Here is a 23835-nt window from a genome sequence, read left to right as displayed (position 1 = left end):
CAGTTTTATTTTCAATGAAGAATCAGGTTGAAGACCCATTTAAAAACAATTGATAGATTTAACAATTTCATTGTTTTAATGAATTGGCACTTTTCAGTACTTTACTAATCTACACGAATAAATCAGGAATTTGTATTAAAAATGTCACAGAGCCGAACAGCTTATTACCCGTACTTACTTTCAAAGAACACTAAAAATGATTGAATTCATAAATTTCATCAAATAATAAATATCAGAATAACATGACATTTGTAATACAAACAAACATAGAGCAACAGCACAGCCACTTCAGAATAAACCAACACATCCACGTACAATTAAAGCAGAACCTGGAACAATCAGTACTAAAAGAAAACACTTTAAAATGAAACCAGCACAGTGGAAGTACACAGTGTACATCATGCGGTGAAATACACAACCTTGTTTATAAAGTAGGACTTTGTCGGCTCCATCAGGGGAAAAACAAAGCGTGCAGGCCTCTCTTCACACTCTGGAGCTCGCCCTCTTGCTACAGAAAGCACACAAGCACAAAGAATTCATCATTAAAATGATCTGAGTCATAAATTCTCTCAAGACTGCATGTTCTGTCCAGGCTTCCGGAATGAGTGAAGGACACAAAATGAAAGGCAGCCTAATTGTTCTGAAGGGTCACTTGTGTCGTGTCTACTCACCATCTCGCTGAGGAGTCTGTCCTGTACTGACTTCATGTCATTTCGTATCATGCACATCTGAGGACAGCAGGCAGAGCAGCAGGGATTTAGGGGTGGTAACATAGAACATGACACAGTCAGGACAAATGGGACGAGTTGACACAGTCGGGACAATGAGATAAGCAAAATGTTATTAATGCAACTCAGGGAAAAATCTTTGAACAGAGAAGCTGACAGGCAGAGGTAACGACAAAAAAATAGATGAGCTATGAATACAAATTCAAAGTTCAAAGCCACCTGAGCTCCGGGTTTACCCAGCAAATTAGACGCTAACACTTGGGCAACACAATGAAGCATATATTAGATTAGTTTCAGTCTGAGGGTCACACCTGGGACGTGAATATCCTCTCCTCGTACTCCACACTGTGACACACGTTACTCTGCAGGGCGTTCTTCAAGGCTTCATGTCTGGAAGGAAGGCGATGGACAGTCACACAACCAAATGAGGGAGGTGGGAAAACACAAAAGGTAAAATAAAAGTGTCAATATAATGTGGTTCAATGGGAAACACTGATAAACATTAAATGCATTATTTTCTAAAAACTGCACTTGGTGTGGAAACAGATTTCTGGTTTACTTAACACTGAAATTGGATGTCAGTGATTCAGAATCAAACACAATTCTAACAACGTCTGGTAAAGCAGAGAGCCTATGATTAAGTCGAGGAATGGATCGGACTGAAAATCTACATTTTTAGCTATTTATGTGTGCGAGTGGCCAAAATAAAGCAGCTCACCCACCTCACACACCACTTCTTTAAGTGTTTTTTTTAGCACCAATTGAGACACTCATTAAGAAAGAACAATTGTAAAAAAAAAAACAATAACTTAAGAAGTTAAGAAATAATGTTGAAATTTTCTGACCAGACTCTAAAATATATGATAGGACACTGATTGGATCATGGGGTTAACTGTCTTCAACAGGAAGTTCATGAGATCGGTCGCATTCTGCTGCAGCAAGCTGCATAATATTCTGATTTCCCAGTTATGGCTGCATGCTCAAGGACCTCTCATGGTTTTGTTTTTGGCAAGATTGTATGAAGTGTAATCTATACGACTATAAGCTGATTGCTTGCATTAGGTTACATCGTTGTTTTTTGAGTTTGATTGAAGTGTTTAAGACACTTTACAGCCCACTGGTTGGGTACATCACTGGTTGTTAGTTCGGCCTACTTTTATGATTTGGTATGGTGTTTGGCTAACCGCTCACAGAACTACCAGTACACACACTGCTGTACCTCTCCGCAACTCAGCTGCAGTTTATTTTGTTATTGGCAAAATTGCGTGACTCGTGTTGTACAATGACTTCGAGCCGATTGCCTGCATTTTTTACCGCTTGTTTTGGAGTTTGTATAAAGTGTGTTTTACGACACCTTACAGGCCATCGGTGTCTAGACGGGGGGTTAGCCGGTTGTGGGTTGTATTTATTCTATCATACAATACAGCAGTGATCTACACTGTATGAGTACACCTTTCTAGTTAAAGCATGGAGAGAGGAGAGGGATGTTGATGAATCGGGATGCTCTATGTTAAGACAAATAACAAATGGCCCTTTGCAGTCAGGGCAGCAGTGCCTGGCTGGAGAATGGTTGGGAAAAGCTATCTAAATATCAGTGAGCGTTGCTTATGCTGGAGATATATGCGTTTTTGCATATGCACGACACTGCCTCGTGTATGCTACCTCCGTTTGGAGTGTTGGTTGTATACATAGTCAAAAATAAAACATGACACACATAACTAAAAATAAAGTATATCTCCGTCGTTAGTCATAAGAAGAAACACTGGTCACAAAAATAGCTTAGGGTGCATATCTAGTGTATGATGATAAGCTTGAGGAAGAACTTATTGTCCAGGCTTTTCAATTCACGTTCCACCGAATAATCAGTTATTCAACCTTTTACAGAGTATTTGGGGTTAAGCCTGTCGGAACAGCATTGATCAGAGTGTGGCAGGAATCACCGCATCAAAATAACAATATGGCTCTTTCATGCTCACACACACACACAGATATACACACATACACACACACACACACACACACACACACACGCACACACACACACACACACACAAAAAATCAGAGGCGTAAATTTCACCTCACGGTTCCCTGCTCCTGGTAGGAATGGAAAGCCACGGCCTGCTTTTTCCAGTTCATCTGTGAGAGAACAGAGACCAAACACTGATCAACAACTGGTCAAATCAACATAAAATAAAATATTTAAAAAAAAAAAAATATTTAGTGGCATCCTCATGTAACAGAATACCGTATGTGGAAAGTGTTTCATGAGGTCTTTTGATACTCTGGGGGGGGACCTTGGACTCTCTAGGTGGATACAGGGGCATGGTCCCCCGGGAGACAATTCTGTGCATTTTAAAGTTAAATGCATCAATCGGGTGCACTTTGAGAACAAAATTAGGAGGCTGGATCAATTAAGAACATTGTGCTCTTGTGAACAATGTTATGCTCTTTTTCTAGCAGTGGTGGATTGTCACTAAGTACATTTAGGCTACTCAAGTAATGACCAGAAGTGCAATTACAATATTAATGCATCCTTGATTATAATCCAATGAAAAAGGCCTACCGTAAATATATCATTTGAAGTTACATTGTATACTCATACTGCATAATGAATATAACTTTTGCTACTTGAAGTATATTGCGATGGAAATACCGTTGTACTTTTACTTAAGTGACATTTTGAACGCAGGACTTTTACTTGTAACAGTATTTTTTACACTGCACTCTAGTCAATTTAATTAAATTGTGAGGGGTGAGGGGTGCTGTAAAGCTGACATGACCAAAGCCACGAGTCGCTATTATTTTCCAAGCCAAACTACAGCCGGTTGCTGCACACGACTGAGGAGGAAATGTGTCTGGTGTGGGTAAAAATACTTTTGGTTCATTAAGAAACTGTGGCCACCAGACTCTAGGTAATTAATGTGAAACACTTGGATATTTTGGTTGATGATATTACTTGAGTGACTGTGTGTGTGTGCGTGTGTGTGTGTGTGTGTGTGTGAGTCAGACTGAGGGACATACAGTCAGGTCTTTCTCCATGCTTTTGAGCACAGTGTCATCTTGTTCCAGTTTGTGGATCTCTTCCAAGAGGACGTTCTGAACCTGTTCAAGCCTCTGAGTCCTGTACAGAGGAGGAATTAATAAGTGGAGTGGAAATCGAAAATACAAGGCAGACAACAAAAAATACAATGTGTCTTCAGATTGCAGGGAGGCACAACACTGTAGACTTGGAGCCTGTAAAACAAAGAAGTACTTACATACCAACAAAGTACACTTACAACCGCTTTGGGAAATAAATACTTGGTATACCTGCTGACTTGGCTTGTTTTCTCTGAGGACCACATTGGTGGGCAACCAACCATCATAATCTGGCTTAAATAAATACGGGCAGACCTCATCCACATTTTTGATGTGATCCAAATATTCAGCCATGACATTGGAACTCTTTCAGACAACACCAAGCTACGCTTTCTTTACTCAAACACAACGAACCGGCAGCACATCCCCTCGTGAGATTTCAGAAAGTGGTTTCTCCGTGAGCGAGACTCTTTCCGTAATGTTGTCGGACACATTTAATAACAATCAGAGCCTATCAGTGGCATAAACAATCACTTTTAATGGACGTAAATGACGGTGCCAGCTGGCCTCTTGCAAGTCCGCTAGTGGCTGCCATCTACACTCGCTCAACACTGGACCAATTTAAGAAAATGTTGTCCCTATTGGTCAGTTAAGGAAAATGTGGTCACATAGTTATGTTCAAGAAACATAAAATGTGCATATAGATTTTTTTTATGTATTAGCCAATATGACCAGTGGATGGACATGTTAGCTTTACAACACTAGCTACACACTAACTGACCTGTATTTGGCAACTTGCGTGTTGAGGGAGGAGACGTGTTGTTGGACGGTCTTCAAGGACTGCTTGTTGTAAACTTCCACCATATTGAAACGGCTCTGAATACAAACACATTTAATAGATAATGGTTCAGCTAGGCCATTATTCAAACAACATTTAAGTGGCTCAGGGTTATCAAACTAGAAGTGACAAGAGATACAAAGTGCTCAAGAAATATCAGTCTTTTGAATTTCCGTCAGAAAAAGGGGAACTACATAATAGTTAGTACTGCTCTTCTCTTTGCTATTTAAATGTGTGTCATTGAATGTGCGTATCCTACCTGGAACTTCTTCTGCAGCTCAGAGCTGAATTTCTTGCACAGGCTACTCGGGTTTACAGCAATTTTTGACAACTGGAAATCCTCATCCATGTCCATGTCTCCATCCCCCACTTCAGCCTCCCAGTGACTGGAGCTCATGGTGTGGGAGGAAGACATCACCTGGCTCACCTCACCATCAGCAGACACCTCAGCGACTGAGGATGACAGAAAGACCCACTGATCTGTTAGAGAAGACAACGCCTCAACAAAAATGTATTATTTAAGTTATACAGTTTGTAAATAGTGTTTCTTTCCCCCAAACTAAAAAAGATTGCATTTATTGTTTGGGCAATTCTAAATAAGAAATATTTTGCGGTTGGTATACAGTTGTATGTAACTAAATATATAAAGAATTTATCCCTCGAGCAACTATAACATTTATTCTAAGACAACTTATCCTTTGTGCTTGTTTGGCATTTCTAATTGTGAATGCCAGACAACAGTCCAAGAATAGGATTCTGATCACATCTGTTCCTTGACAAATCACCGGACACTGAGTGTGATGAATAGTCGGGGAGAACAGGGGAAAAGGGTACCTGTGCCATTAGTTGTCTTATTCTTGATATTCTGATATTCTTCTCTTCTTCTTTCCTTAACTTTGAAAGTTATATCCATTTGCCTGCTTTCCTCTTCATCTAAACTACTTTGCTCTCCCCAGTTCTGGGCTTGACCACAAAGTCCGGTTGCTGAAACAATGAGGAGATACTCTATATGTATCATATCACGTAGGAGTCACTACCAATATTAGAGGCAAAACACTCTCTATTGTGCTAATTGCGTAGCATATAGAATGTAAATGATGAGCTGATAAGTTATCACTAAGATTCCTAATGGGCTCAAGTTTAACATAATTACAGAGTATCACAAAAATAGATCAAACCAACGTAAAACAGTTTTGTTGGTTTATGAAATGATGGCACAGACTCATCTTGTTAATAATATGCTATATAAATAACACTTAATGAGATTAGTGCATACGTTTTTCAGTTTCACATGTGTATTCCTCTGCAAGATAGGCACTGATTTCTTGATAGCTATTATTCTACCCGGACATTTGGAAATGTTATTCCAAACTGAATCGACAGCTAATTAACAGTTAACTGCTGAGTAATATGACTTACAGGACTTGAACAACTTCCTCGGTTTCATTCGAGGAGAGCGCTGTTCTCTCATCTTGCTTTTCTTCCTCTGTTCCTTTTCATCTTCCTCAGAATGACTGGACGAGGAGACGTGGCGCTTGCGACTGGGTCCTGTAACAAGAACCAACAGTTATAATACATTACTCAGATACGACCGTTTAACACAGGGGTGTTCCTCTAAAGCAGATCAGTGATTAAACAGTGGAGCCCCATTTGAGAGAATTCCTAAACACAATGACCCTTTCATTAGATTACACTAATGTAAAAGGGACCTAGCTTTGAGGACAGACTGTATAGCAAGTGGAAAGTCCATTGTACACCCGTCAACGACCAAGTTGAACAAAAAAGGCCTTTTACCTGAGATATGAAGCTGTTCAGACTTTCGGTCTCGGTCTGAAGATGGAGTTTTCTGTCAGGATGGGCAGTAACGCATTAGTCGTTTGTTTGATTGGTTACAGCTTTTTAAAAATCACAATAACTCACTGTATCATTACTGGTCTTTCAGCGCTCTCATCCGTCCGTCCTCTATCCATCCAATTATAATCAATCAATCATAACACATAAAGTGCGTTAAAGAGCCTACCTCTTTTTTACGAGACACAGGAAGGGCAGCAGCGGGACTGTCCTTAACTCCACTAGTGAGTACTGATGACTGAGTGGATGAAACCCAAGATACTGAAGACACTTTGCTGAAGCTGTAATAGCTGCCATGGTTGACAGTGACTTCAAGGAACGGAGACTGAGGAGGAGAGGGCATGGACGGCTTGTCCAGTTCCACAAGCGTGGATGTCAACAGGGGCCGAGCGGACAGAGAACAAGGAGATTGAGGTGCGGAGGGTAGACGCTGCTCATTTGGATTCATCTGGAAACAAATAAAAGGAATGGAGAGAGGGCCAGAAAGTGATGAACAAAATAAATACGGCCACTCATTTAATGGTTAACTAATCACCATGTCTGTAATAGATTAAGCTCAGATGAAGTGCTGCAGCGCTATTATCTGCTCTGCCTTGAGTGAAATAGGTCATTTCAATCATTCCACTTAATCATTCAGATCATCATGTACAATTCCAACGTTTACTACTTAATTACGTTGCATATTTATCTCAGACAGTTGAATATCTCAAATGGGCACTTCAGACTCATGGTTACAATGTCGTACTGTTAGCAGTGGAGGGTTTGGCAGTTTGAGATTCAATGTAACCAAACTGCTCAAAGAGAGAATCTCAAATCTCAAAAATGTTCACGGAGGGAAGTGTTCCTCCTCTACTTTCTCTGCACACATTTTCTCGGCTGGCCTGGGAATTTCAGCCAGCAATGCTTAGGTTACAGACCTGCTTCCTTAAGTTCTTTGTTACGGTTTATGAAGGCCTACAGTCACATAATAATTCACACCTCCATTCACGTCACTCTGGTGATTCTCATGTGATTGTTGCGTGACCTCACATGCCATGTAGAGTAAAGGTGTGTGAATCACTTGAAGATGTAAAATACCAGTGAACTCCACACCAGTCATTAAAACGGAAGAAGACTCTGAGGTTTGTGTTCGACTATCTTTAAAATAATCACACCCAGCTGCGATTGCCTACTACAATGACTACTACAACATATTCTGTGCTACACTGCCCAGATGCTGTATATATATTTAGGGTAAAAGGTAGCATGTGGTATTATGCTACATAAGGTGTCAGAGAAGTGCTGTTTTACCTCTGCTGCACCAGGTCCAGTGGGGGCAGCGGGTGCAGGGGTTTGACCGATGGGGGTCAGTGAAGGGAGGGAGGGTACAGACTGGTTGGATCGAGCCTTCGATGAGCTGCGCTTCTTTTCTGCAGCGTAGAAAGAGGAGGGCCTGAAGTGTCCTTTACTGCTGACCGTAGAGCGAGGTTTGGGTAGCAGCAGGATAGGTGAGTGGGTGTCCTCGCAGAGTGGGTCGGGGGAGGCAGGGAGTGGGGATCCCCGCGGGGTGAGGAGAGGGGAGCAGGTCAAACTCAAGGTTGGGGCTGACCTCTCAGCAGCTGTGAGGGTCCAAAATAAGCACAGATGTTCAGGCAGCTGCCCTCACAAGTTGGACAGGGAGTAGAAGGTCAATATATACATGCTTTTCTAAATATCCATTTACAGTTAAGAGTTTGGAGAGCAATGGGGTCATTTATGTAACGGTTTCAAAACTCTCTGCATAAAAGGGGGTGAAAATGCATCTAGCAAAAAAAATATATACAATGTTTTTCATTAAATAAAATATCTCAAGGCTGAAACTTAACAAAGTAAATGCTTTACATACAATAGGTGCAACAATTTGGGTTTAAGGTGAAGAATATCATTTTCTATTTGTATCCATCTGAGAGGACTCCCATTATAAAAGCCACATGAGGACTTGACTGAGATGAAGTCAGGCCTGAATCATTAATCTAAAAACAGATGCTTTTATTTACTCTTGAGCTATTTAAATAAATATGGTGTCAATCGTTTCAAACCATTTGAACCACCATGAGACATGTAATAGACATTGAGTGATGTCAAAAGAAATTGTGTTATGTAATTTCCACAGTCTTACATCTCATCCTCTCGATCAAAGGAGGGGACGGACAGAAGAGGGTCTGGTGGGCAATCCAGGAATCCTTCAATCCACTCATTTGTTCTTGGGCAGGGACGACATTTTTCTTATTTAACTTCCAAGTTTCTGACAGAACATTCTCAGGCCTCTGCTGCTGAAAAGCAAAGTGTTTCTGTCATCAACAAGCATGAGGACAAATTGGCAACATCATGTAAAAGTTCACGTTCAAGACCAAGACTCTTTCCCATCTTAATAGCAAAAAAGTAACATCTTGATATTTGTTTCACTTCTTGGTATTAATGATATTCAGTATTCTGTATCTAGATATATATACATGTTTACTCAAACAGCTTTTGAGATGTTTATAATATTTCTCAATTCACACGACCTGGTACTTTTGAAAAGGTAAGATGCAACGACCCAAATGAAGGGCTGGGCTCCCACCTTCAGACCCACCCGTGGCTTTTTCAGATCCGACTGGTTGTTGCTGTCCGATCTCCTGTATGCACTTGTGGATTGCTCAGAGGTTGTGTTTTTTCTCCTCTTTACCTCCGGAACCTCTAAACAGGTCTTTTCAGTCTTCCCCTGTTGGCCAATAAGGAATTAATTGTTTTCAATACAGCCATGATGTTAGAATGAGTTACATATTCTACAGAGCTCATTAAAGGCAGACTGATGTGTGGATGGGAATAGTCGCCCGTGGCTGAACTTTTCTTAGTCATTGCGTCCCAAAAGACAATTTGATTTCCACCCCTTGTTATTTTCCAGCTGGTGTGATTTTGTTTAGAAAACAGAAGCTCTAATAACACTGAAGCTTGGAGAACAACTGCATCCACCTGGGGAGTTTAAAGTGAGCTCTGATGTAATTGTTTTTGTTATATTTTGATAGATGCTACCTTATACATGCTCACAAACTAATTTGTTTCTCATTAAAATGATGTAACATTATAAATATCAATACCAAAGTCTCATAAAATAAATTGTGAGCATGTGGTGATATGGATATGTTCACTGATATATTCAGAGTAACAGATGCTTTGTGGCATGCAGAAAATACAATCACCTGATCACAATAAGATGAGCTATAATCTCAATGACCTCTACCTTGGAAGTGGGTGGCTGCCCAAACATAGACTCTGAGTGGCTGCTGTGATGACTGCCCTCTGGTATCATATAGCTTGTGATGGGTTGTTTGCTGGCAGTCTTTTTCTTTGTCACTTGAGCAGCCTCGTGGGTTCTCTCAGCATTCTCCAAATGATTAGCGGAGGAGTACTATTATTATGCGGACAAAGACAGTATGATTTCAGTCTATTTGCAACAGCACTATAGCACCATAGAAATGTTGCGCAAGACATGTTCTCCCAATGACATGCAGTGAATCCCAGCAGTGTTGTTGCTTGGGTACCTGGGACCCCCCCCCCCCTACTTTGAACGACTTTAACAGGCTGGACATAAATAACAGCAGGAAGAGTAGCTTCATCCTAAAGTCAATTATCATCGGCGGGGACACAATGTTGGATCAATCTATGATACCTTCAATGCACTTGTTTAGGAGAAAATGTATTATTCTTGCTGAAGTATTCATCAAAATATTGCTTGAAACTTTTACTGAGCAATACATGTTGTGTGTAACAAAGTGATCAGGATACGTTTGTCTGATCAAGACAAACCTAGTCTCTTCGCAAATGTGCTTACACAATTACAACAATAACTGTATAGTCATTTGTCTTTTAAAAGAGGATAAACAGTTATCATACTTTTAAAAAGAGAAAGCAACGTGAGATAAAGGGAAATATTTTGCCTTGGAAACAGCAGGACTCTCTGACTCTGATAGGCTGCCATCAGTGTCTGGCTCCGCGTAGCTCTTGGTAGAGATGGCTGCAGTTCTCTGGGGCCTCCTGCCTGCTGCATGTGGTCTACTGGGTGCTGGCTTCACTGCTTTGTTTGGCAGCTCCACTCTCCCCTTCACGTCAGGTCTCTTCTGATTAAACAATGACACACTGTGGCTGACTGGGATATTGCATGACAGACTTAAAAAACAGCATCTAGAATAAAAACAATGGTGCCTTACCTTGTTGACTTTGGTTTTGCCCTTTACAGGTTTTGGAGAGGCTGGGGGTAAATCTGGGGATTCAACTGTATTGAAAGAAATATTGATGTCTTGACATGATTGTATCTACATCCATTATTAATGAGATGAATTCCAGATTGTGAGCAGTATGAATGTGTAGCTTTAATGGCCTACATGAAGTATGAGGTGACATTGCTCTAGGCTTGACAGGCGCCTGTCTGGAGTATTTGGTAACTTTGGGTTTGGGTTTCCTGCTCGATTCCCTCAGCCAGCTGACATCTGTCGTGCTATAGTCCGTGTCACTGAACAGATGCTTTTTCACATACCGCTTCTCCTGTAACACAGAAGGCAAGGTAGTGGAAGACAGATAGAGACGCATAGAACGAGATGGTTTACTGGCGAGCACATGATGTATTTCTATTTTGTGATTGCTGCATAATAATTGATAGTGACTGTAAGCTATTATACCATTTGGAAAGTAGGCATTATTACACTACGCGAGCACACATGCAGTAAGCATTCACACACGCATGTCTAGAGACAGATACACACACAGTGTCTTCAACTTTGAATACCTATAATTAAACACTACAGTACAAGAATGTATACTTTTGCCACAGGTTGTCCTTTCTTGGTTGTACTGAAGAGTGCTGGTGGGTCATGGATGCCACTGTCAAACAATATAGGGAATATCAAATTAGACTGTTTAAAAACAAAAGATTATTGTTTCAGAGGCTGCATTTCTTGACTGTCAGACCTACCTGCTTGATATGGCAGAAGTGTTAGAGAATGTTTTGTTCTTTCCCTAAAGAGCAATAAAACAGACTTCAAACACTACAGTGGAATGTCAAGTACTCAGGTATAACACAACCAGGTGTTTAAGTATAAAATAGGTAACATCAGTAATGTTTACCTTAGCACTAAATGGTGCATCAATGTTGAATGCAAAAATATCTTTTCTGTACAACAGAAAACAAAAGCATTAATGACATCCAAATGTACAATGAAAGCCACTGGAATATCCAAATGTACTCCAAATATTTGAACTGAATTGTAGTACCTCTGCCTCGTAGAGTTAGTTGTGGTTTTGCTGTGTGGTTTCATTAGGCTTACAGCTCCTGATGCTTCTTTCTATAGCAGATTAAGATCATGTTTAGTTAATCAAGCAGGAGAATGTATAGTTAATCCTCCATATATGAAGTAATGATCACTTACTTTAGCAATTGATAACCAGCTCATATTGAAGATAGGCCTATTACAAAAACACAGTCAATAAGCGACGTACTTATGTTAGCGATGACATTTGTTCATTAACATAATGTAGCCCTACAATTATCAATCTGTGTACCTGTTGACGAGAGGAGGAATCCAGCTCTGAGGGATAACTTCTGCAGCATCCTTTGCTGTGGATCGAGTGTTAACGTCATAATGACTCGAGATGAGCTTCACCAGGCTACCTGCAACCTCTGCATCTCTCTGAATAGAGACAGTAGGTATGAGAATCACAATATACAACACAAATAGACATAGAATCGACTGCAAAGGCCCAAAAGCACTGAAAGTATCTGACGTGTGTTTGGAAGTAAAGATATTGTTTTAAATGGCCGTACATGCATCACAAGTTTAAGCGACGGGACACTCCTACTCTAACCGTAGTTTAGATTTCAGAGCGTCAAATGAGGACCAGCAGCCTCATGAGAGCTAAGAATTATTCCTAGATGACATTTCTTTTCATTAATTAAAAATAATACTCTCACTAAAGTCACCAATGGTAGGTCACATCAGCTTTCACTACATTGATTCCAATCTTGTGACTTTAGACTAAAATACAACATTGTTGTTGTCAGGGTTATGTGCTCCCTGCTGAACAGTATCTGTGCTCAGCCAGATGTTCATGAAGTAAGAGAAGCTTCACTATGTTACACTACTGTACAACAACAACTCCAACAGTGATAGGTCTTCCATCTAGTGGATGGTGTGATGACAATTTCACATTATCTAGTTTAACTTTCAACTACTGTATATCATATATCATCACCACTTTATAGTTTTGAACCAGGATCTTCATTATTTAGATCTGTAATATACAGAAATAGTGACCTTTTCCTAAACACTGCTGTTTCTGTGGTGTTGGCATTGGCACCATAGCAGCTTTAAAAGATGCCTGTCAAATGAGGCTTGTCCGTTATTGCTCTGTGTGTTTGGGCCTTAAGATGTTTAAAGCTTACAGAATTCATACCTTCTCTTTGTTTGAGAGGACGCTATCAGTTTCAGCCTTCACATTGGGTGGTACTCTCTTCTGCCGAGCTTTGGTTGAGGAGGTCTTGGCTGGATCTTTGGTTACAGCAGCATCTGCCTCCAGTGACATCAGGCGTTTGCTCTTCCCTTTGGCGAGGCCATTTCTCTGGGTCAGCTGCTCTTTGGGAGTACAAAGTACTGAAGCACACTGAACCGCAGAGCTTCTCCCTTTAGAGTCCTCTCTGATATCAGGCAACTTTCTCTGGGGTGCCAATGGCTCCTGTGGTGCAGGATCTTGGTTCCTCTCACTGAGGACCTTCTGCAGGCGCTGGGTCAGTTCAGTATGGAGTTTCATTTGGCTGGTTGAGTTTAAACCTGTAAGTGACAATCTCTTTGCTGATGACGGGCACTCCTGCTGCTGTGCCAAACGAGGCTCTAAAGAGAATAAATAGTTTGAAAACCATATTAAAGTTTGAGGACACTAGTTTTTAAAAAAAGCTAGGTTTTATGTGTGTTCCTAGCTTTTAATATCATGACATCTTCGAGATGGTTATATTATTTCATGACTTCTTTGCCTACCAGGTCTTGGCAGAGGATTGATTTTCTGTGTGGGCATCATTAGCATTTCAGAAACTGACATTTTGTTCCAGTTAAAAGTTCTGCAATTTGAACAGATAAATGTTAAGATATACACTCATACACATACTGTATAAACACAAGATGTACACACAGTGTGGAGGTTCTTCACAGTGCTTACATGTTCCTCTCAGTTCTGGGTTGGGTGTCAGGCACAACACTAGACTCTGTAAGTAAAAAGATCAGTGGTGGGTTCAAGATTTTCTGAAGAATAACAATGCAGCTATATTTCCTGGCTAAGCCAAAGTCACTATAGCAATTACAATACCCAGAGACTGTTCTTCTCCTTGTCCAGATAGAACCATATCTACTGCTTCTGCCAATGGTATGTTCTGTCGAAAAAGCAGAGACAACAAATGCAACGATATATTTTGCAACAGAAGGTTTAATCCTAATAGTTAATACTAATAGTCCTTACTAAAATGATTCAAAGCAATATTGTCGAGTTCATAGTTCAATCACTTCATAGCCTCATTCATGTATAGTGAATACAGTTCGATTGTGCAAAAGTAGACAACAGATACGAGCTCAACTTTCATAAACATATGAATTTGGTGATTATACCTTTTTGTGTTTGCCAACCTTATTCTTATCGGACTGTTTGGAAGCCATGCTCTGTAGAGATGTAGCACTCTGAGACAGACACCATGACATTAAATAAAATCCCATTTTGAATACTGTAATGTCACAATTTGGACTTGCTGAGCTGAAGTATTCAGTATACCTGCTCTGTCATGCCACCTGCTATTGTGCTGTTAGGTGTTGTGCCATTACTGCAGGTCTTAGCAGTTGTCCTTAGCTCTCCCAGGTAAAGTTCCCCTTGTCTATCACATGAACGAACCATCTCCAGAGATGGCTTCCCTTTACCCTTGGCTGAAGTGTTTAAAAGGGAAAAAAGAAGAAAAGAACAAAGTCATAATAAGATCTGAGTTGACAAACCTCTCTTTAATTCATCTTAATGGACAAAACAAAGAAAGAGAGTAAATATATGAACTTAGTTTGATTTATTGTAAACTAACCACTTTATTTCTCTCACTAGATGTGACCTATTAGGATCCATCCTAACTGTTTCCTCCCCAACTACAAGGCACAATTATAAAAATAAAACGTGATGTCATAAATGTGAATAAAGGTTCACAGTACACTGCTTATCTGCCCTTGTAATAAGAAACATACCACAAAATAGTTTAGTAAATTAAAATGTATTGTAAAATAATATTTGCATATTTTACTCTGAACCCTAAATTATATATATATATATATATATATATATATACATGTGTCTTAACATATATTATATATATATAATATTTGTATAGCTGTTTTTAGGGAATATTACATTATTTCCCAAATTTCAATTGGTGTGACAGCAATTCTGGACAATTTCTGGTGACACCCACCTGAGGACATCACAGCAGCGAGGGAACCGGCAGCATGCACACTTCCTCCTGCACTGTTGCTGATGAAGGTGGTGGACTCTGAAAGCCTCATCCTGGTTGGGGTCACCATCTGGATGGAAAATCAGAATGTGTGTGTGAATTGTCAATTTAAATGTAACACTAAAATGAAAACTAAAACCAAAAGCTTTTTTAAAATGTGTAATCCCTTTCTAATGAAGGTAATGGCACAGGATCACCAGAAGAATGGAACTATTCAAATTCTACATTGAATAGAGCCCAAAGTCTTCAGCGTCAACAGTTCCTTGCTTGGGAAAATACTGGCCAGCAAAAAGGCTTAAACCTGATATGGCTGGTTCCCTCGCCCTTTACGCCACCTGCTGGATGCAACTAGAAATTGCACTTTTTGAGTGATATATAAAATCATAACTTGTTTTTAATGTAGCCATGACACAGAATGGTATAGTTGTTACAAAGTACATTCATCACTTGACCACAAATGTCCACTATTTGTTAACAAACTCTACTGAAGTCAATCAAAATTATAATAGTTTGACACTTTAATTTTAATGTCTTCTTTACAATCCTTAATTTTTTTTCTCCCAAACAATCCGATCATTTGTAAGCATAAAACAGAGCGGTGTTATGTAATGTATTGTTACATTAAATCACTTCATAAAAAATTGAGTAATACCTGGACAAAACGGTTGTTCTGTCTAACGTATATTTAATGTACTTGGAGTAAGAAGAAAAATGTAATATTTTAACAATTGAATTTGCATTAATTACTTCTGTAACCACAACAATCCAAAAGACCTGGAGAGCCTGGTTATGTATGTTTATGAGCTTACTGAACGGTTATTGACAAACTTGTGCATTGTTAATACACTTAAGTGTGTTTAACTGCCACATATTTGACTTAATATGGAATACAAAACTGTTTCACCTGCACATTTGCAGAACGGGCAGGCAAAAGGTAGGGGGCCGTATCTTTCTCACTTTCACCAAGCGACATCTGACTCTCTGGAACAACCTGCATGGAGAGTGGCCTGCATTCATTGATCACATCATAGCTGCCTATTGAGAACATCGTGTTAACAGACCATTGTTTACCTGGGAGATGTTGTCTGTCATTATAATTCTAAGTGTGGTCTTCACTACCGATGTGCCCGTCTTCCCTACAAAGCTCTGACAGGAAGAGACGCTTGTTAAAACAAACAAACACTGACTAGAGCAAGAATTCTGTGATTATAAAAAATACACTTTTCATGGGAATCCAAGTTCTTTTCAATATCATTATTGTATCTAGAACATTTCATAGTTGTGTACTAGTAAATAAGCCATGACCTACTTTGTTTTTGCACTGTCTATAAACACTGCGAACAGCCTGCAGGATGTCCAGGGAGGAGCTGAAGTGGATGGTCAGACTGGATCCTTCTATCCCTCCCACAACTATTAGCTCTGACAACAGTAACTGCAAGACTTTCCTCTTGCCCTCCTCTGGAAATAAAAACACACACACACATATTTAAAAGACATGGCCAGTCACATGATGTAAATCAGAATTGGATATGTTATCTTCCAGAAGTTTATTGCTCTTTGTAAATGTGTTATGCATGCTTCCTGACTATAGAAAATGCCTTTAAAAGACATAAATCTATCAGTTCCATCAAAATCAAGTTCCACCTATCTATCAATACATATAGACAATATATAGATATATTATTGCTTTTTATTCTTTATTATGTTGGTATTATTACCACTACTTACTACTTCTACCACCACTACTACTACTACTACTACTACTGGTTGACTGTTTGGGTGAACTTAGCAGCTCGAGGAGTAAATACAAATGGTTACCTGTAACAGTGTAGCTTTGGACTTCATTCTCATTGATACATAGTGTTTCCCATTGGCCTTCCTACACCAAAAGGAAACCACTCCACGTGAAAAATCTGACAGATATACATCTTCTGTGTATGATGTAAATGTTGCACTTTTTAGACGTTGATTTTCACTTTCATGAATGATTGTGAGGTACCTGTGACTCTCCATCAGACAAAGAGAAGTAAAAGGAGATGCTGTGGCTGTCAAGGTTGAAGTCAATCCAAAATTCTTCCAGCTTCTCATCAGCAGGCATCAGCAGCTGACAACAAAACCAAAATCCTTCCAACACATCTACTAATACACTTTAAGTATTTTAACAATTTAACAAACAGTTAATAGCATTGCTTTGAATTGACAGACACAATCTGTATTTGTTACTTTGTTTTTTTACCGTATAAATCCTGTTAATACTGACCTCATGCTTGTCCAGACAAACCTCCAAACAAGGATAGGAGTACACTCTATAGTGCAGAGAGGACATAGTGATTATGTGCACAGAATTACACAAAAGTGTTTTGTATGAGAGCATGATACATCACCGGGTAAAAAGGCAGAACTATGACAAAAACAGTGCTAGATTTAAGGGTGTGAGACTACAGTTACATTTAAATATTCCTAACCCTAAAGGCCCCTCAGGTTACCCAGACCATGGCTGCAGTCAAATTCATATTTTTAGCTTAGGAAGGTTCCTAACTGGAAGTATCCAAGTGGCCACCACAATAAGAGCTGCACTAATTCTCTAAATGCTCAGTAAAGGTGCTTCACTGCTTTATTAGCTCGTAGGGAACACTGGACCATCCTTTACAAAAGGAAGATAGTGCCACTCCTCAATTCATTGCGGCAGCAACATTTAAAGCGACGCACGACTTTGCTGTCAAGAACATCTGCCGTCGCTCTCTAAATTGTAAATTGAAAACATCCTTCTTAGAGTTTGTGATTCTATTTTGAATGGTATAGCATTGAGTTTGTCACTCTACTGATTTTCTAAAAAAAATAAAATAAAAAAGATATGCCATTGCATCGTGTAAGTGCAGTTGGACTGCGGTTGTTTTTACCTCAGTCCTTATGAATCGTCTTACACATCTTTCCTTGACATAGTGACATTTTCCATCAAAGTCAAGGAAACATGGTTAGGAAAAGACATGAGGAAATAATATTTTTGACTATTCGACTGCAGCCCATGTCTTGGGGCGGCACTGCATTATGGTCGTTGTTTACCTTCTCCTGTCTCCCTGCATCCCATTCACCAAGTTCAGAAACGTGCGACAATCCTGAAATCACACACACTTATATTACATTCTATGTAGCTGAGCTCCTATTGTAGTGTTATTACAATACATTACCATTGTAGTGCAAAAGAATATAAATGCAAATGAAAGGCAATGCTAATGCATGTTTTTACCGTCTCAAACTCAGAATCACGGATCTTGACGAGGGCACTGGCCACATGCTCCATGCTGAACCATCGATCGGCCAGTTCCTTCCTCTGGTCGGGAGTTGCCATTCGACACAACGCTTCCATCAGGGCTGTCTGCAAGTCGTAATCTGACGCAGACAAAGTGTGTTGTACATGTTTGTGTCCATGTATGGTTCTGGGTGAAGTGAGGTGGAACTATTCAAAAAAGATACTTACCACCACCCTTCATTATCTGACCAGCCAACTTCATCCTATGGAAATGTAACGAACAGGCAAAAGTTCAAGAATGTCTAGTTACAAAAGTGAATAATAATGATCCTTACTATGAGGAAACTACCATGACATACATGATATCTGAGGCCTCCTGTGATGTTAGGATCTTCTTCTCTTTCTTAAGCTCCACTGGGATTTTGTCCAGAATTAAGTTAAATTTACGAATTGCCTGTCAGGACATTGTTTGCAAATTAATCCATGAACAAACACATGATTTACAGTTTGTAATGCTACTTCAAAAAAGGAGTTATCAAAACCATTTCAAACCTCTTTTTGGATCAGGATGTAGATTCTGGGGTCTACTGCCAATTGACCAACGGGATACAGGAAGGACTCTGTGATTTTGCATTTTCCTGCAAAAAATACATATTGAGGCAACACTGTGAATAGAGAAAGTGTTTACTTATATAACATAATTCTTCATGAAAGTTGATGTGGTCCTAAGAAGCTGTGTTGAAAAACTAAAGAAGTTGTTAAACATTTAGCAATTCAAGTTTCCATATACTCCACTTGGGTCCTAAAAAGGGCTAACTGAAGATGAAACACATATATTGAAGGCAAATAGGGAAAAGAAAAAGTACAAGCATACCCTCTTTGCATGCTTCATGAACCACCTGTAACAAGGAGGTAAGAAATAAGTTTACATTATGGACACTAACAGTGGTCCATTGTTGTATTATACAAGGTGTGTTTTACTGTTAGACATCAGCTCACCATTAAGGCATCAAAGAAGTCCTCAGACAGGTTGAACAAGGTTTCATCCCACTGGGGGCCACACTGGATCCACAGCTGCCGGCATTTCCCAAACCACTGCACCATGTGCACAAAACCAGGTTTAATAAACAACTGACTAGCTCACACACTGTGTGCCTGTGTGTATTCGATGTATACTTATCTTTTTCAGCAGGCCGTGAGCTATTAATCCCGACAGCCCTTGACAACCACCCGGTAGTTTCAGGTGTGCCCCACACTTGTAAAGGACAACAAGACCCAAACTGGCTGACTTGGAATCTTTTTGATCCAAACTCTACATAAACAGTAAAGATATGGTTTAATTAAACCCACACAACAGAGCAATGTGGCATATCAGGTGTAGCTGGGACACATCTTACCCTGCTAACAAGTTTATCCAATTTGGTGAGAAACTGTAAGGAACATTTTATGGGGGGCCCTTCATATATGTTCCTTTGCAAGAATACATCCAGTGCTTGGACATCCCCACTCTTCAACAATTCATCAATGACTTTCTCCAACTGCACACGAAAAGAGTTCATCAAAGTTAACTGTTCACTTCTACAACAACACATATTTAATAAGTAACGCGACGTTAATTAAGTGACAGGAATGGTAAATTGTGCTTTTTTTAAAGGTTTGCACTCCCACCTGAGGGTCGTGCCTCGGAGCCATTTGTCCACTCGAGAAACGGCTTTATTTCCGCTTGGCCTCTGCTGTCTTCAAAAACGCTGTAACAGGTAAATAGCAAACAACCTGCCATGTAACGTTACTTGCGCGCGAACGTTGTACGTTTACTGACTTTGTACGTTAACCATTTACAAGCTAACTGTATCACATTTATCTGTCAAAACTATTTCCGAAAACGTGAACCTACATTAGCTAACGTTGCTATATGTAGCTAACTAACTGTAATCATTGTACACAAAGGTTGAAATAAGCTAACGTTAAACTGAGTTAATGTTACCTCAAACTTAGCTAACGGACGGTTAACATATGGCTCCGTTATTAGTTTCACCACTCCGTGGTTTCGATAACGTACCTGTTGCTAATGCTAGCTAATGTAACCTTTCCTCCCAACGTTCAGCGGGTAATGAATAACTACAATCATTGATTTTATTTTTAATAACGTAACTTACCGCGATGTCAAATGTCGCATAGAAACATGACTTGATAACTATTTTACACGGCTCAGCTCGAAACGCGCGAAGCATTTTCCTTCATTACGCATGCGCACTACACGTTGCTAGAGTCGAGTGCATGAGGAACGTTTTCTTTCAGTGCTTTCTGCCAGAAAGGGTTTATTATTTAAAACAAAACCATAATTTTGGCTAAACTTAACCAAGTAGTTTGTTACCTGCAGAAAGGGCAAAGCTACTACATCTACTTTCGTGCTGGATAGTACATTTAGAGCAAGTAATCGCCTTAACAAATAGGGAAAAAGAATTGCGAGTACTCAACAACTACATTTCCCATGAGCTTTTGCGGCTACTGGGATCTGTTCTTGTCATAATAGCACAAACTGAGTAGTTTAATCCCGTTTAGTTAAAAACATAGACTAAAAACTATGTTTTAGAATATTATGTCACAAAGAATGTGTTTTGAACAGTTTTTCAGAAAGGCTAATAAAAGAAACTGGTTGGAGCTAGCCAGCCTTCAATACGAATATAAGTTACACTACAACAAATAATAACAACCTCACATTATTTAGAACTGTGTTTTATTGTTAAACAAAATACACATCTCTGAGTCATTGAAATTGTATCTACTGCATGGTTATGGCATTTGGTTTGACAACATTTGATTAAAAAATAAACTCTTGATTACAGGGTTAGGTTTTTTTGCCTGAGTCCAGACGTTTGAATCGGCCCACTCCACCAAGTATGACGAGTTGACAATTCTGTCTGATAACAGCCAAGAGCAAAATAGTTCTACAGAAAAAAGTCCTGCATTGTATAAAAACTATTTTCTTTCTACCCAGCTGGAAAAAAGACTGATGTGTAATAATTCAAATTTGACTGAATATGTATAATGCTCAGTGGGTGTCACATCCATTCAAAATGCCTACATTAAAGTGCATCTTTTTTTTTTCAAGCCAGGAAAAAAGTGTACATTTTTTTTAAAAGAAAACACAAAAGTGAAACCGTGGCATTAAAGTTGGCGTACGGTAGAAGTGCATTAGTGTTTGGGTTATTATTCACTCTGACTAATTCTATCCTGATTTGACAGTTTATCTCAAATCTAACTTGATTAGATTGAAGAAATCCTCGTCTAACAAAATCAACATTACATGTCACAATGCAGTTATGCATATTTAGCCAGGTGCTCTAAATAAATTTCATCTACCTTAAGTCAGCATCCTAAATGAAGTGCACCATGCTATCCTCGCATTCTTTGGGCACAGTGAGCTTGTAGTTATGGCAAACTAACTTATAATTCTCTCCATCATTGTTGTCCCAGTATTCCGCCCCACAGACTTTGTATTTAATGGCAAACTGTAACACTGCTCCTGGCTGCAAGAATGGAGGAACAGGCAAGTGGAAACGAAATGTATCACAGCTGACTTGACCCTCTCCCCCTTCCCAGGTCTTGGTGATGGTGGACACCCAAGAGGCCTTAGTTTCTGTGCTGCTCTTCCAATCTGTAAATGAATAGCGAGCTACGACATCTTTCTCAAAATCCAAATTAAGGACCTGGGTGATTCCGAGGACACCCAGTTCAAAACAAAAGACTCTCTCGAGACAAACTTTCTGCTCATAAAGGCGATGCAGGAATCCGTGCTGGTCGCCAGGTTGTTGGGCAAAAACCGGCTTCAAGTATGGCAAGGATATCTCCATATGCCTTCCATCTGCCAACTCTGCATCCATCAACAATCTATAGGCAACATGATGTGGTATAAATGGATCTTCTCCAGGTTTGAAAAGCTTGATGTTTTCCAGGTCAAGCCCCAAAGAATCAATAAAGCGGACGCCAACATTTCTGAATTTCTTCTTCTTCTCTCTAGTGGAGGGCAGAGAGCGGGATCGTTGTCTGATGATGGGTTTAGTCGGGGGTTCACAAGAGAGGCCGCAATGGAACTCTTGTTCCCTCTGCAGAGAGACTCTGGGGCTTGGGGGGCGGATTGGAATTGGTTTCTTTACTGCACTAGGTTTGTCAGCTTGAAGCATTTTAGTCACGTTAATAGTAACGCAAGGCCTTGAGACACTGCTGTAAGAGGTGGACGTCTCCTCCTCTGGAGGGGGAATCCTCTGCTGTCCAATAAACCACCCTCTGTCCATGTTTGGTGAGAACTGGTGTCCTGCTTTACCTGTAAAGAAAGTTGTGAAGCATTGTTTATTATCAGGCCTCTTATGTCACATTCATTCCCAAAACATAATGCCATTATTATCTGAAGCATAATGACCCAGTCGTAACATCAATGTACCCTTTTTACCAAATTTGACCATTTTGCATGTAAATATGAAACAGAAACCGTCCTTGCAGGAAAGAGAGTAGGCGTGTACTCTGAGAGTACGTGCCTAAATGCATACGACCCCTTTCTCTCTCTGTACAACTGTCCATTGCTCAAACAAACTACATTTAATATGTTTCAATATAATTAGATGTTGATATCACCTCACCATATAAAGATATAAGGCGTCAGTTGCACCCGAGCTGCAGGACGCTAAGCGAAATCCTTCATTGAAAGTAGTATTTATTCGAGTTACGCGTCTCCGTGCGTCATGCAGTGTCCGCTGTTGGCCACCGCCACATAACCTGATCTGTAACTGATCATCTTCATAACTGTCAAACACAAATAAAATGCCCGTAGCACGTCCTCGATGGAGATCGGCCAACCTGCGCACAATTAACCGGAAGCTTCAAAGGGTCCAGAACATCACAGAGGTTCCATGGGAAATTGAGTTATTTAAGATTAGTAGTTGCATTTGTGTGCATTGTTTTGAACTTGTTCCTCTAACACAGTGATGGCCGTTTATCCACTTAACGTCTCCAATATTTACGCTACGTAGTATCACCAAAGAGCAAATTGCGTATTTCGTTTGACAGAGCGAGTGGTAAATCTTTCCTCCAAGTCCCATGATGCACCGGTGTTGCCCACTTTGACACAAACGGCGAACCAGTAAGCAGCAGGTAAACAAACCTATCTCACTGGGACGGAGAGCCAAACAAAGCGTTTGCGCTGTCTTACCGTCTTGAATTTTGAATGGCGAGGAGGATGACAGTCGAGAAAGAGACACGTCTGCTGTCAGCAATTCATTAAAAAATAATCGCTGAATTGTAATCAAACGGATAGGCGACTCGTCGGCAAAAGGAGGGACGAGTTTAACCTAGAACGACTGTCGCTACTGGACATCTGCGCATGATGCATTGCACCACTTTTGAGAAAATGGGTGTTTTTATTCTCATCAGAATAGAGTATATGATCCGACATGTCGGTTGGGTTCTTTAGCTGTCGTGTCATTTGATTGTGCTGGACTCAGAACAACATCCCCTGTGGCGACCTGCAACATGGGGCCCATCATGCAGGAGCGCACAGCATCCACGACACTGA

General features: G+C 40.0%; 2 protein-coding genes across 2 annotated transcripts; both read right to left on the bottom strand.

Annotated features, from left to right (window-relative positions):
• Window positions 1-451: 451 nt before the first annotated feature.
• On the bottom strand, window positions 452-19958 carry sycp2 (synaptonemal complex protein 2; the record flags this gene model as incomplete). The annotated part of the gene is made up of 41 exons (XM_079176260.1): window positions 452-508; window positions 672-728; window positions 1040-1118; window positions 2806-2864; window positions 3750-3849; window positions 4588-4682; window positions 4904-5097; window positions 6064-6192; window positions 6439-6490; window positions 6665-6943; window positions 7786-8093; window positions 8633-8783; window positions 9077-9217; window positions 10434-10613; window positions 10704-10768; window positions 10878-11037; window positions 11313-11373; window positions 12052-12179; window positions 12943-13376; window positions 13521-13600; window positions 13699-13744; window positions 13846-13909; window positions 14142-14210; window positions 14302-14450; window positions 14978-15086; window positions 15921-16007; window positions 16088-16162; window positions 16326-16474; window positions 16835-16895; window positions 17016-17120; window positions 17277-17322; window positions 18080-18132; window positions 18264-18406; window positions 18495-18529; window positions 18626-18720; window positions 18819-18904; window positions 19141-19165; window positions 19266-19366; window positions 19443-19578; window positions 19664-19804; window positions 19935-19958. 41 exons carry the CDS (start codon window positions 19956-19958, stop codon window positions 452-454), a joined length of 4608 nt encoding a protein of 1535 aa, XP_079032386.1.
• A 1034-nt stretch (window positions 19959-20992) lies between these two features.
• On the bottom strand, window positions 20993-23109 carry ppp1r3da (protein phosphatase 1, regulatory subunit 3Da). Its single transcript, XM_079174504.1, has 2 exons — window positions 22904-23109; window positions 20993-22590 (listed from the first exon to the last, which is right to left on the bottom strand). The coding sequence occupies exon 2, from the start codon at window positions 22559-22561 to the stop codon at window positions 21644-21646; it is 918 nt and encodes a 305-aa protein (XP_079030630.1). The 5' UTR covers window positions 22562-22590; window positions 22904-23109; the 3' UTR covers window positions 20993-21643.
• Between the last annotated feature and the right edge of the window lie 726 nt (window positions 23110-23835).

The sequence above is a fragment of the Pholis gunnellus genome, assembly GCF_910591455.1.
Source record: "Pholis gunnellus genome assembly, chromosome: 2".
Taxonomy (NCBI): domain Eukaryota; kingdom Metazoa; phylum Chordata; class Actinopteri; order Perciformes; family Pholidae; genus Pholis; species Pholis gunnellus.
The sequence above is the reverse complement of the archived record's forward strand: the minus strand, read 5'-3'. Positions and strand labels throughout refer to the sequence as shown.